At 38.1% G+C, this 14,032-nt stretch overlaps 1 protein-coding gene across 3 annotated transcripts in view; it reads left to right on the top strand.

Annotated features, from left to right (window-relative positions):
- The window catches only part of YTHDC2 (YTH N6-methyladenosine RNA binding protein C2), a 36,885-nt gene extending 27,012 nt beyond the window's left edge, over positions 1 to 9,873 (top strand). For all 3 annotated transcript variants that reach the window (XM_064403759.1, XM_064403760.1, XM_064403761.1), the window contains 9 exons: positions 42 to 247; positions 897 to 1,092; positions 2,153 to 2,262; positions 3,691 to 3,980; positions 4,381 to 4,558; positions 5,530 to 5,733; positions 7,524 to 7,706; positions 8,793 to 8,892; positions 9,040 to 9,873. In XM_064403759.1, coding sequence (XP_064259829.1) covers positions 42 to 247; positions 897 to 1,092; positions 2,153 to 2,262; positions 3,691 to 3,980; positions 4,381 to 4,558; positions 5,530 to 5,733; positions 7,524 to 7,706; positions 8,793 to 8,882 — 1,457 coding nt within the window. In that variant the 3' untranslated portion in view covers positions 8,883 to 8,892; positions 9,040 to 9,873. The remainder of the gene's footprint in view (positions 1 to 41; positions 248 to 896; positions 1,093 to 2,152; positions 2,263 to 3,690; positions 3,981 to 4,380; positions 4,559 to 5,529; positions 5,734 to 7,523; positions 7,707 to 8,792; positions 8,893 to 9,039) is intronic.
- The last annotated feature ends 4,159 nt before the right edge of the window (positions 9,874 to 14,032 follow it).

Raw genomic sequence — 14,032 nt, 5'->3', positions numbered from 1 at the left:
CACAAGCTAACATGGCACTGTTTTTCTTGTTCTTTTGTCAGGTTTTGTGAGAGCCAGAGGAGGAGCTGATATTAGAGATGTAAATACTAACTCTGAGAACTGGGCTGTAATTAAAGCTGCCTTAGTGGCTGGGATGTATCCCAATCTTGTGCATGTAGACAGAGAAAGCCTGGTGTTGACTGAACCAAAGGAGAAGAAAGTGCGATTTCATCCTACCTCTGTTCTTGGTCAGTCTCAGTATAAAAAGGTAAAATCACTTTGAATTCATAGTTCAAAAAAAGAGCGCTATCATGTTTTAGAAGTGTATTTTCCTAGTTGTCAGTACTTTAAAAGCAGTAGGGCATTTAACAGCTTTAGAAAATACTGTTATACTGTTATACCCAGCTGATAGAATTGGAGTTGATTCATTTTTCCATTGTTTCAATCAGTCCTTTCTCTAGAGGGAACAAGGCAAAATGGCAAAAAACCCACTCCAGTTATAAGATTGTATTAAAGCGAGAAGTTCTTCTCTGAAACTTTTTGACATTTCTTTTTAAAGCAAAATATTTTATAATAGTAGGATAATTTGTGAATCTGGTTGAATTCTTTCACACTTCTTTATTTGCGTGTATATTTTTATGTGTATATAATTATACATGTATTTATTTCTCAAAAGATAGAATCATAGAATGGTTTGGGTTGGAAGGGACCTTAAAGCTTATCTCATTCCAACCCCCTGCCATGGGTAGGGACACTTTCCACTAGTCCAGGTTGCTCAGAGCCCCACCCAGTCTGGCCTTGAACACTGCCAGGTTGAGGCATCCACAGTGTCTCTGGATAAAATGAGAAATATGTTAAAATTTACATTAATTACAAGTAGAGGGTATAATAGCCTAGTCTTACCTGCTCTTGCACAGATTGCCCCAGCAAATGGACAAGCTGCAGCCATCCAGGCCCTCCCTACAGACTGGCTTATATATGATGAAATGACGAGAGCTCACAAGACAGCAAACATCAGGTGCTGCTCTGTTGTTACACCTGTCACCGTGTCCCTCTTCTGTGGACCAGCCAGACTGCCAAGTAATGCCTTGCAGGCATCTTCATCCTTTCGAGGTACACTGGAATGTTTCCAGTGGTATACATTAGTGTGTGACTTAATACATGTATTGGTTGATTCTGAAAACAACAGTGTTATAATTCCTGTAGCTATTCAGGAATAGTTTGTAGGTTCTGTAACAAATCTGTCAGTTTTGGGATTCCTGACATATTCAAGTCCATAAATTACACAGTTCTGTGGTCTCAGAAATTACAGTATAGTTTGTAAGGAAAGAATGCATCCACAATATCTGAGGATAATACTGGTACTGAGATGTGTAGTATGTATGTTCTTTTTCTACAGACTACTTTATTTGATACATCGAACCAGATTATTCAAACTGAATAATTTGGAAACAATCAATATGGCAAACAAGTCATGCTGCTTCTAGCTGACACATGCATTTTCAAGATACGTTCTACTGATAATTTTTTATGTCAATTAACTGTACCATTAACTAAAAGTAATAGAGAATACATAGAAATTTCCTTTTTTTCCCCTTATTTAAGCTGAGTCCTGTTGGAATGGAAGCAAAAATAACTGCTGCTAGTTCTCATCATTTGAATCAAACTAAAAGTCCAACTTAATTCTGAAGCTTTCCTATCTTGCTTGTAAACTGTTAACCTTAGAGTAGTGTTCATGCTGTTTGAATTGCACTTTAGGAAAATAAGGATTCCTAATGAATAACCATATGTATATATATAATTTTTTTCTTACTGGGTCTTTAAATCTGCTGTTTTACTAGGAAATAGAGCTATGTGTGGTTTTGCAAACAGTTTTAGGCAAAAGTTGGATAGTGGCTTGTGTATACTGGTGAAAGTACATGAGTTGAGTCAGATCATATCAGTACAGGTTTTTACATAGTAGGACCTTCAGCAGGTCTGCCTACTTGATTGCTGCTATCTGGAGCAAAGACTTTTCAGTGTATTTGCAGAAGGGTAGTTTTACAAATGTTTACATTTTAAAGTCAATTTTAGAAGGAAAAATATTATTGCTGGTAATACAGTAGTGTTCATATTTTTGTATATAAGTGGAAATAATATAGAAATGCTAATAAACCTTTTGTCTTTACTTCAGGGGGAGGGGTATCTAATGATAGCAGTGACAGTGAGATGGAGGACAAAACAACTGCTAATCTGGCACTGCTGAAGCTGGATGAATGGCTCCATCTCAAACTGGACCCTGAAGTAAGTAAGAAATCACTCCTAGATTTGTTTCAGGTAGAAGAATTGTAAAAAGATATTAAAAGGTTTTTGTAACATTTGAGTAGCCAAGAATTTTCTCTAAGAATGTCATGCTCCATCAAACTATGTACTCAGTGACTTAAACCTTTACTTCATGAGCGCATCAAGAATTAAAGGGCTTCCGTCCCCTTTGGCACAGTTGTCTGTTGCGTGAATTGGTGTATTCAGCATCCAAGTTGCAATGTTTCATAACCTCTCACCCATACCTTTCAATTCTTTTACTTGTGAGCAAAAAAAAAGAAAATAATTAGTCCCTTAAGTCAACAGTGAGAGTGCTCATCCTTTTTCCTCCATCTTGGTGTGGGTGTCCTGACTATCACATGAGGGAGCAGGAATGCCTCGGCAGTGCAGATGCTGTTGGATCTGCTTCAAAAACTTTCTGGGCAGTATGATGATTTATATGTCTGAGCTTTGCAGTTTTGTCTCTTTCCACAAGTCAGCAGATTCTGAAGACACTACCAGACAAAAGATAATGGCTGCAAGGGACAGCAAGCTGTAGGTGACAGTGGCTGCATAAAGGCCCTTCTGGCCTCCTGTCCTGCCTGCGTGGTGCTCCATCAGGCTATAGCAGGACCTGGCATAGCCAGAATCTGAACAGGAGCTGAGAGAACAGTCACATTGGCATATTGTGTTCTTTTTTCTGTGTGAGAATAGCCAAAATTAGATCACAAAAGGAGCACTTGAAGCTGGAGTTGCTGAAAGAAAGTTGTTGTCAGATTTTGGAAGGACAAATATAAATGTCTTTGAAGTAGAAATCTATATGGCATTGTGGAGCTGTGGCTATAGTAGGAGGTTGTTTATGGGTCATGAAACACACAACTTTACAAGCTCTAATAATAATATTGTCTCTCCTAGACATGTCCAAAAGAGTGATTTTTTAAAATTTACTTTAATGGAAGCATTTCTGATAACATGGGAATTAGACTATAGTCCTCTGATTTAGTCATCACATTGGAGCAGATGTCTGTGTAAGAAAAATGTCACTTAGAGCTCTTTTCCCTCAAGTGTGACTGAAGAGTGCATGAGTAGAGACTGATTTGAGAAGAAGGGCATAAAGCATGAAAAGATTGAGTTTTCGTGAAAGATAAAAAGGAAAAAAAAAGTCTGTGGATTTACGGTACAAAGCTAAGCTAGTACAGAGCTGAATGAGATGTTTCAAAAATTACCTTGAACTCAAGGAAAAGAAAGTAAATTAACATCTGAGTTTAAATATGTATTATTCCCCTTCCTCAAGACCTTAGTCATGCCGTTCATTTTGGGCCCTTGTTTATATTAGAATGCCAGGTGCTGCCAGATAGGAAGAAGATAGGGTCCTCTTACCTGTCCGATCTAATTTTCATCAGCATTTAACAGAATTGGAATTCATTACAGGCTGCTGGTATGCTGTTGCAACTCAGGCAGAAATGGCACAGTTTGTTCCTGCGTCGTATGCGAGCTCCTTCCAAACCATGGTCTCAGGTTGATGAAACAACTGTAAGAGCAATTACAGCTGTTCTGAGTGCTGAAGAACAGTCTGCAGGTCTGCAGCAACCTTCAGGAATCGGCCAGAGACCAAGACCTGTAACTTGTGAAGAACTTCCTTTGGCATCTACATGGAAGTCAACCAACAGCAGAAAAAGCTCAACAGAAACTGAATTGTCTGACTCCTCTAATGCTGAAAAGTAAGATGTTGAGGTCTTCTGCTCACTGTAGGTTGCAATTTATGTATACAAGCATCACTTAAATTTCTGTTAGTAATAAGGAGGTGGGAACAGTGGAAATACAGTTGAAAGGTGTTACACTGTTGTATGCTGCATTGTAATCCCACAAAGAAGTATTTCATACCTGGGCCTGTTGTTTGAGAGAGCAGTCAGGAATATTGTCCATGAATTGTGATGTTTGAGAAGTAGCAGAAGAGGTTTAACAGTAGCATTAAAAAGCAATGCATGATCAGTATGGCATTTTCAGTTAGGGTTTAATAGATTTTGTAGTTGCTGTAATACATGTGGTCATGCAGTAGCGTGACAGGTCGATGTAAATTGTTCAGTGACTGCTTGTGAAACTCAATGTATGTCTTTTTAGGGTTTCAGTGAAATCTACATCTCCTGCACTCCACCAGCCAAAGAAGTACAAAGAAAAAGACATTTTGCTCTCCAAACGAGCCTCAGATGACAGATCAGCTCAGTCCTCAATGAAGCCTGCAGACAGCAGTAGCTATTCCAGCCCCTGTGCTAGTCCTTCTTCTCCAGTGTCTGGAAAGGTAGAGTTCTCTAACATATCACTCTGCTCTTCAAAAGCAAAAGACTTTCTTGCTGATATCATTCTGCAATTAGGTATTTACTGGTAAATTAGGAACCTAACTTAACTTTTCATTTATAACAGCTGCATAATACTTCCTTCTGGAACTTAAAATCTAGACTAAATATCCTTGTTTCACTAGTTTAATACAATAAAAATAATTTGTGGACTGCTGAGGTAAAGCTATCCAAAGTAGAAAAAACGAGATTTTAAAAAAAACCTTGTTCTAATAAACGTGTTCATTTTTTTCAACTAAATTAGTATATTACACACACACTTCTGAAGTTTTGGATTCTGCCTTTCTCTGTTTCTGTAATAGCATACACTGATACTGATTCTGTGTTATCTGCCTTACTATGACTGCTTGCAGTTTTTGTGATGGTTATTTTTGAAAGCACACATTTTTAATGATACTATTGTCATAGTTGTCCCAATATACTTGTATAGTAGACTGCAGTAACACTGAAGAGATCATTGAGAGGAAATGTCATGGACTCATTGGATGATTTAGTAATTCTTCTTGAATCTTTCAGCTTTTAAATTAAGACAGTGTAAAAGGAAGAAAACATCTTTCCTGAATGTAGAAATGCGAGTAGTGTGCTGTAGGCTGCACTCTATAATGGTTAATTTTGGTGTCATGTTAAGGTGTGTCTTATAATTAATAACTAGACTTTTTGATCCTATTCTGCTCTACATGTTTTCTACTCTCATGGATTAATTACTGTTTTGAAAAGTGCTTTAAAAATGTAAAATAGACGTGAAATACATTTCAAAGCCATTTCAGACAGGACCAGCTGATAGATTTTATGTTTCTTCTAGAACCTAGAGGAGGAAGGGAGGAGCAGAGTCGAGGGATTTCTGTCCTCATATGTATGAAACTTCAGAAGTAAAGTCTGTTGTATTGTATTTATTAATTTAATTTATTTTTTCCAGGGTTGCAAATCTCCTTCACCAAGACAAAATATGCCGGTTCGGTACTTTATAATGAAAAGTAGCAACTTGCAAAACATTGATATTTCGCAACAGAAGGGAATATGGTCCACTACACCAAATAATGAACGGAAACTGAATGGAGCCTTTTGGGAGAGCAGTGTGGTTTATTTAATATTTTCTGTTCAAGGGTCTGGATGCTTTCAGGTGGGTCTTAAACTATTAGCAGTGGTTGATGGTTTAGGAGGATGCAGCAAATGACAGTGTGTAGTGTAGACAGCTTTGCTTACTTTCTGAGAAGCAGAGCAATGTGCAAATATCTCTGCTTGCTGAAAAAGTGTGTATTTCATTCTCTGAAATATGCTTGTCCCTCAAAAGCTGAGATGGAATTTTCTCCAAACTTCATGAGTAAGAAAAATGTTTGTAGCCTATATTAATCCTCTAAAACAACAACAACTAGGAAAAAAAATCCTAACAAAGTAGGGGATTGCTAGTGTTTGTATGCAAAAATGTGTATTGTAAGTAAGCGAGCACTTACAGTCAAGTCACAGCTTTCTAAAGCCAAGAAACTCATACATTTTAAATTAAAATTTTGATTAAAACTGGTTTTACTCACTTCAGTTAGGAAGCTGGCCATGATTCTTCTAGAGCTCTATCTTGACTTTATATTCAGCGAGATATTTGTCAACAGTTTGTTAGTCAAATCTGTGTTCAGTTTAAAGTAAAAACTTGACCTGGTAGTGCAGAGTTGCAGGTTAGCTGTGAGCCACCTAGATTCAGTTGTCCCAGATAAAAAAAAAAAATTCAACTTACTTCTTCATAAATAAGTTAGTTATAAAAGTCAGCTGAACTTAAAATCTAATGGACCAACCAAAGCACAGCTGTCTTGGCTATACCACTGAAGAACTAGAGTGACATATTACATATGATGGTTTGGCAAATACAGATACTGAAAAGTAATTTTCAGCAAGTCAGTTGATACTGAAAATGGGCTGTTGCACTGGTCCTAGCAGACAAGAAAGCGGGGAAGGGAAGACACCCTCAAGTCAGAAGTGTAGGTGGTTGACCGTTCTCTGCCCTTCCAGTTTTACCAGTGCACTGTACTCTCATAGGAATGTGAGATAACTTCCCTATTAATTTTCTCTTGTCCCAGCTGTCTCCTTCTATTCTACATTTATTTTTTCCTCTGTTCCTGTTATTAATTCTTATTAAGTCTAGCTTGAGCTATCTAGGATTGCTTGTCTTACAACAGTAGTGTGTGTTGGTAATTTATTGAACTGCATCTTTTGGACTGCTAAGTTCTAAGTGGCATAAATACACCTGAATAGTGTATTGATACGTTGTATGTGGGTGTGGGTTTACTTTCAGTTTGTTTGGTGTGTGGGTACATCAGGGTGTCCTTAAGTAAGTTAGGTGCTGTCTCAGGTTGGGGGTTTTACATTAATTTTCTTTTGGAATACTTGTTGTGTTGGAATTCCGTCCAGCTTCACTAAAGCGGGAAATAAAAGCAAATTTGACTTCTTTCTTTGATGAACAGCTACACTTTCCTAATTCTGTGTGAAAGTTTGTTAACATAGAGGGAACATGAGAAGGAGCAAATGGATTTCTGCAGAAATTACCTAAAAGTAGCAAGGAATGTGAATATCTAATGGACTATACTGTAGTGGAATATTCATCTCAACTTCCTTTTCCTTCAAGTGGTTATGCAGCAGCTTTTTAACCTGTTACAAAGCTCAAAAAACTTTTAGTGATAATTTTGTCATTGAGACCATTCCTTATGGTCAAACCCTACAAGGCATATTTGAAATGGAAAATGAAATGATTCTTTTAATTTTCTAGATGTAAACATTTGGGAAGCTCCAGCTTCATGGTGGAGAGTGTGTGAATCACTTTGAATCTACTTTGAAAGTTTCATAGGAAGTTTGGTTGTCTCATTCCACCATAGACAGATATGGTGTCATTATGTGTGTTCTTTCATATTTCAATTTTTATCCCAGGGTTTTGCTAGAATGGGTTCAGCAATTGGATGTGAGAAAAGTCAAGACTGGGGATCTGCTGGTTTTGGAGGTGTATTTAAGGTGGACTGGATTCGAAAAGAAAGCATCCCTTTTCAGTTTGCACACCATTTGCTCAACCCATGGAATGACAGTAAGAAAGTGCAGATAAGTAGAGATGGACAGGTAATGTTACTCTCTTCAGAAGTTTTCTTTATTTGGTAGAATGTATTTGGTGTATTTTTAATTTCCTTGTTCAGCCTTGACATTTATTTCCACTTGTTTGTGTATCTGCTAATCTGAATTCACAGTTCATTAGTGTATTGTACCTTCAGCTAATGCAGAATTACTGCTGAAGTAACGGAGCTACTTTGATAAAATCAAGTTTCTTGCTTATGTGTTAAAAAAATTATTTAAGGGTGGATGCTTCCAAAAAGAAGTTGTTTGGTTTGGTTTTTAGTTTGTAATTTAGTTCTGGAGGTTTGTTCCCTGTTTGGTTGAGTTGTTCTTTTAGATAATCTGTTACACCCAAATAACTGTTCAAAATTATTGGGGTTTTTTTCTGTAAAGCCTGAAGAGAATCCTGAGGTTTAAGGCAGAGTGAAGCTTAGGACAGTTCTTGTACTTTTTACAGCTCTAAAAATGCAACTACAAAAAGCCAAAGAATTGGTACAAAATTTCTGTGTGGCAGTTTCTTCCCTCTCCCCATCCTCTCCCGGAACATCTCCTTGAAGATTCAAGAGCTAAAGTTTTGGTATCACTTTGTCTGCTTCAAATCCCCTCTCCAGCTGTAAGAAACTGGAGGAAAGGAGAAGTACAAGGAAAGGATGGCCACTGTTTTCCTGTGACCTCTCTTTCTGTATTCTCCACCACACTTGATGGAATTCAACTTAAAAGATGTGGAAAATAATGATCTCTAGTTAGTAAGTGACTGATCTGTGGGAGGTACAAAATGTCTGTTCTTGTGTATGGTGGTAGGGTGTTCACTGGGAATTGTCTTTGTGAGAACTGACAGCTCACTGTCAATGAAAACACCCCAAACAGCCTGTAGGCCAGGATGGCTTGTGAAAGTTTTTATCTCCTGCTAAGACCTAGTAAGAAAACCTTGCTCTGCTAGGAGTTCTAATGTTTGTCCCAATAGAAAAAGAGATGACCTCTCCTAGAAAGGTTGAAAGCAATAACCAGCAACCTGCTGTAACAATTCAGCAATGAATAGTTTCTATATGCTCAGTAGTAGCAGTGCAGGTAACTTGATTTCCTGATCATTCCTAGGAGCTGGAACCACAAGTTGGAGAGCAGTTGCTGCAGCTTTGGGACCGTATTCCTTTGGCAGGAAAAAAACTGACTGAGCATGCCAAGTAATGTGACAGAGGTAGTTTTCCATGCATTGCTTGCTCATTTTGTGGTAGAGGAAAAGCCATGCACATACACTGTGTCATCACAGTACTGTCTTTCCTTTTAGCTTCTGGAAGAACAAGTACTTGGTACTAAATATTCCATTCATTTTGATTTTTTTCAGCTGGTTTAGGGTGTTGAAACATGAGCCATGAGAACCAGCAGCATATTTACAATAAAGATGAGGAAGAAGGTGACGCAGCAGCCTCTTGACATTCTTCCGCATGCTGGGCAGCTAGAAGTGGAAAGAATAAGAGGGAATTGTGTTGTTTTCAGTGTTTACTTGCCAGCCTATTTTTTGACGGAGTTGGTTTTTTTACAGTAGTGTGCAGTTGATACTTTAAAATACAGTTAAGTTGAAAACAAAGTTTGACACAATGGACCTCCTGTAAGTTGTCTGTGGGTTTAAAATAGCAGAACAGGCAGTTTAAGTATGCAGTTTACAGTTAAAGTTTTCTCAACCCAGTAAAAGGTATGAGAATGTAAATGTTAATCAGTCTTGCAGTTCAGTTAAAAAAAAATACTAACTCCAAATATGCTGAAAGGCTCCATAAGTGTACTTCCACATTCACAGTGTGAGAGAGCAGTATATATTTATACAAATAACTAAGCAGCTGGAAATATTAATTTTAATTTATTTAAAGGTAATTATTTTTAATTAATTTAAATTTATTTTATTTTTGTTTTGTTTGTATTTATTTATTATTTAATTTAATTATTTTAAATTAATTTAATTTAAATAGAAAAGAAGGAGCATGAGACTTTTGAGACTGGGTGCATCCACAGATGTTTCCAGTTTCAGTTATTTTTAAACTTTAAGATGTGACTCACACCTTGAGAAGCTGAAACAGTCTTTCAGAGGCCTGTGGCCAAGTGGTACTTCAACAGTTGACTAATTTAGGCAGCATTAGAAGATTTGTATTTCTTTAAAAAACAATAAAAATCATTACCAGTACAATTTTCTTGATCATTTAACATTGTCTTCATACTTTTTTTCAAGTTGTTTCTTTTTCTTCCATACCACTGCTGTGTTGGTTTATTTGGCTTTTTCTTAGTCCTTAACATACTGTACTGTAAGGCTGGTATAAGTGTGTGTGATCACTGTCAGCAGTGTTTGTGGTCATTCTAAGGTTATAACAAGATTTTTTTTCTGCTTCTGAGCCTCTGCCCGTTTCCTCTTCTCTGTTCTTCTCTGGTGGATTACATAATATTATTATTACCCAAATAACTGTACTACTGACCTATATTTTCTCACGCACTGCATTTAGATGTGGACTGTTTATCCCTTAAGCTGTTGGTCTGGTGTCTGTAACCATCTCCTTTTAACGGGGCTGCCTAAAGCCCTGACACTCTAGTAGCAGAAGTGGATTGCCACTTCCTGTGATGATACCAACAGTATCATCAGTCTGCAGAGGAACTCCAGCACTACAGCACAATTTTTAGAGACACCCAACCTGCCTAATCATGACTGAGTGTGATCATAATAACCTGACCCGAAAACTAAAGTGGAATGAAGGGCAAGGAGCTGAATTTATCTGAAAAATAACAGGGCAGCAACAGCCAGCAATTCAACAGAATCCTTGCATTGATGACAAAAAATGGCAGAAATGGCCCATCACCTTCTCCTCAGCAACAGTAAAAGTCCCACTTTGGAGATCTTTATGTGTTAAATGACGTACAAAAAAGCTAAGCAAATTAACACAGAGCTGTCCCACACTTGAGAGACAGGAGTTGCTAGGTCCTGTTCCTTGCTGCAGACAAGACCGTGGCAGCATGGAGATGTGTGGCATATGGGAGAAACTTTACAAAAGAAAGGCCTTGTAAAATAATAGTTCAGGCCTTGCTACTTCAGCTGGTACAGCTAACAGCTAACCTGATAAGTTGTCTTGAGAAAGGAATTCTAACAGTGAGAATCAGTTTGCATATCAATCTATTCTTGTGGGAAAACAGTTTGTACCTGTGAGGAGAAAGATTCTACCCATGTGAAAGATGACTTTCCAGGAGATAAGAATATAAACATATGCAGAGAGAAAGTTTTTGATAGACACATACACTAGCCATTACCAATGAACTGAGGAAGCAAAAAGTTGCTAACCGATTAGAAGTAAACATGATGCCCTCAGAAAACCATACAAATATGAACCATGGAGAATAAAGATGGCTTGTGGTAGATAAAGAAACAGGAGTCCTTATCCACCTTTGCTGTGACAGAGATGTCTTTGACAGTGCCTTCTGACCGCACTTAGAAATTCTGACCAGCACTGACAATCCAAGCCCAGGGTCTGAACACATTTGCAGCTTGTATGACTTCACACATGATAGCTATTCCACCAGCAAAACACCTGGCCCATGCTTTTGTAGAAGTGACTGTTATTGGATATAGTAAATGCTGGTGACCCCCTTGAAGGGAAGAATGATGCATCTGACTCCATGATATCAGAAGTCTAATTAATTACTTCATTATACTGTATTACACTGTACTATATTACACTTCATCTCAACTGAAACGGCATCAACACTCAACCAAATCTTGTGACTGTCTGCCAACAGTCCCAACACACATGTGGATTCAATTGGTTAATGAATCACAACACACCAGAATCCAATTACCAATACCCTTCAGGTGAACAATCTTCGACAATGCATTCCACTTGTACACAAACACAGGCTCAACAACTGAAATAAGAATTGTTTTTTTCTTTCTCTGAGGTTCCTTGCTGCAATTCCCAGAAAATGGCCTTGGGAAGTTGTGCCTTGCTTCTCTCTGTGAAGAGAAATGTGGCCACAGTTGGACTTACCCGCTGCCAGTAGTTTCCACTTCAGTGTATTTGGTCTTGTGATTTTTCATGTTCTCCATTCTCCCTGAGGGAAACAAAATACAAGCTGCTCACTTGAAAGGAGAGATCCCAGCTTCCAGGAGATAGAAAAGACAGCCCCACTCTCAAGGGAAGGCAGGTTTGGGGAGAAACTGGCATTTAATGAAAGAAGGAATAAGGAAAGTTCTGGGAAAAGGGCAGAAACAAAAAAACAGCATAAGAAAATTACAAAATTACAAATCAAAGAGTAAGCATACTAATAAAACAAAAAACACACTACAACAGCCTTGCACTAAAGATAGCACAACCCACAACTGGTACTTAGAGGCTTGGAATATTCAGGCTCTGGTGTGACCACTGATGGAGGCTCGTGGTCAATTTGCTCCTCTTTGGCTTCTCCAAAAGCAGAGGAAGGCAGGGCAGAGACTGCTGTTGCTTCTGTGGTCTGTGGACAGACAGCAGTGTGAGGGACAGAAAGTTATCTATCATTTATAACCTGTCTTGGTTTGAAAAGACAGGAGTCTGTGAAGGAAGGCAAAAGCCTCCTGTGAAATGGAAAAGGTAAACCCCCTCCTTCCGAATTATCACAATTTCAGAATTAAAAGGGCTCTCAGGCAAAGATATGGGAATGGGAATAACAGTTTTTTACTAGGAAGAAAAAAAACTAAATAACAATGTAATTTAGCACAAGCAAAAAACCACTGGCAGAGTGAGAAAAACCTGACACCCTGAGAAGTCAGGGTGTTGATAGTAGTCCAGCCAGATGGTGGCTGCTCCTCCTGGAGCGGCGATCTGCAGAAGGGTGTAGATCCTTTCTGAAAATGCGGCCAAGGAGCAGCTGGGCCTTGGTTCCTGATTCCTCTGGGAAATCCAGCGAAGAAGGCTGTCTGTGGTCTCAGAAATGCTTGTTTTATGGTGGCAGGGATGCTTGGCTCCTCCCTCTGGGTGGACCATCTCCCAATGGGATGATGTAACTAATTTTACCAGCCACAGTGAGTAATTCAATAGCCCATTAGCAGGAGATTATCTTCCTGGCAGTGTCATTGTTCTTGAAAGAGATAAGAAAAACTGACCCCCAACAGATGGCAAAAATAGAATACATGCTTATTTTACAAGCCAGGACATAACCTTATTTCTATTCAGCTCTGTTTCTACAACCAGCTCTACTAAGGACAAATCAGAAACTTTGATAGCAATGGGATTCTAAGTCACTGCAACTAAATTAAAATGGGCCAGCTCAACAGAGCTGCACATTTTTCTGAATTAGATATTCCATCCTGGCTACTATCAAGAAGCAACATTCTCTCTGCAAATCTGGGCTTTTACTTCTTTTAAAGACCTGAAATGGAAAATTAGGAAATAGCCAGCGATGCCTTTGTTATTGCTGCTGCAGACATGGAAATGGATTTTCTTTCAGCCTACCCAACTGGCCCTCTACACTCTACTGCCACAAGGCCAAGCTCACAGTTTGTTTCATGATTCTTAAACATGAGAAACATCAAATGTTCCTTTTCTGACTTTCACCTCTTGATCAGCACCTCTGAATTCATGCTTCAGGTGACCTGTAGTGGGCAAGGAAGATGAACAAGACACCGTGAGAAAACTGCCTGGGCTGGTGAATCCCACAGAAGAGAACAAATCAACCCAAACAGAAAGTATTTTTTTTCCTCAACATCCCTCCAGGAGACACAGTTCTTTCACACAGCCAGCAAGAGAACAGGACAATATTCTTGTTTGTGCCTACACTTTGGACTCTTTAGCCACTAAATGACTAGAAACTAGATCAAGAAAATGCAAATCATTCTTTAACACTCAATGCTTCTGTTTTGTCCAACAGATAAAGCAGTTTCATGAATGAATGAATGATTGGTGTTTGTAAATATATATATATATATATATATATATGTATTTATTTAGGGTTTATTTTAGAACAATTTGGTTGCAGTGGAAAGCAAGTGTTTAGCCATTCCAGTTATTACGATCTATAGTTGTATAGCAATATGACAACATAAAAATATTACAGAAAGAGAAAGAAAGAAAGAAAGAAAGAAAGAAAGAAAAGAAAGAAAGAAAGAAAGAAAGAAAGAAAGAAAGAAAGAAAGAAAGAAAGAAAGAAAGAAAGAAAGAAAGAAAGAAAGAAAGAAAGAAAGAAAGAAAGAAAGAAAGAGAAAAGAAAGAAAGAAAACAAAAGATTAAGAGAAACAGAAAAGATAAAGAGGGGAAAAGGTATCACCTCTCCTAGATCTTGTGATGGGACTTGACTGTTTGCAGGTTAGATTTTTGTTGGTCATCATCTGTTGG

Source organism: Passer domesticus, chromosome Z (genome assembly GCF_036417665.1).
Source record: "Passer domesticus isolate bPasDom1 chromosome Z, bPasDom1.hap1, whole genome shotgun sequence".
NCBI classification, from domain to species: domain Eukaryota; kingdom Metazoa; phylum Chordata; class Aves; order Passeriformes; family Passeridae; genus Passer; species Passer domesticus.
This window is presented reverse-complemented; position numbering and strand designations above follow the sequence as displayed.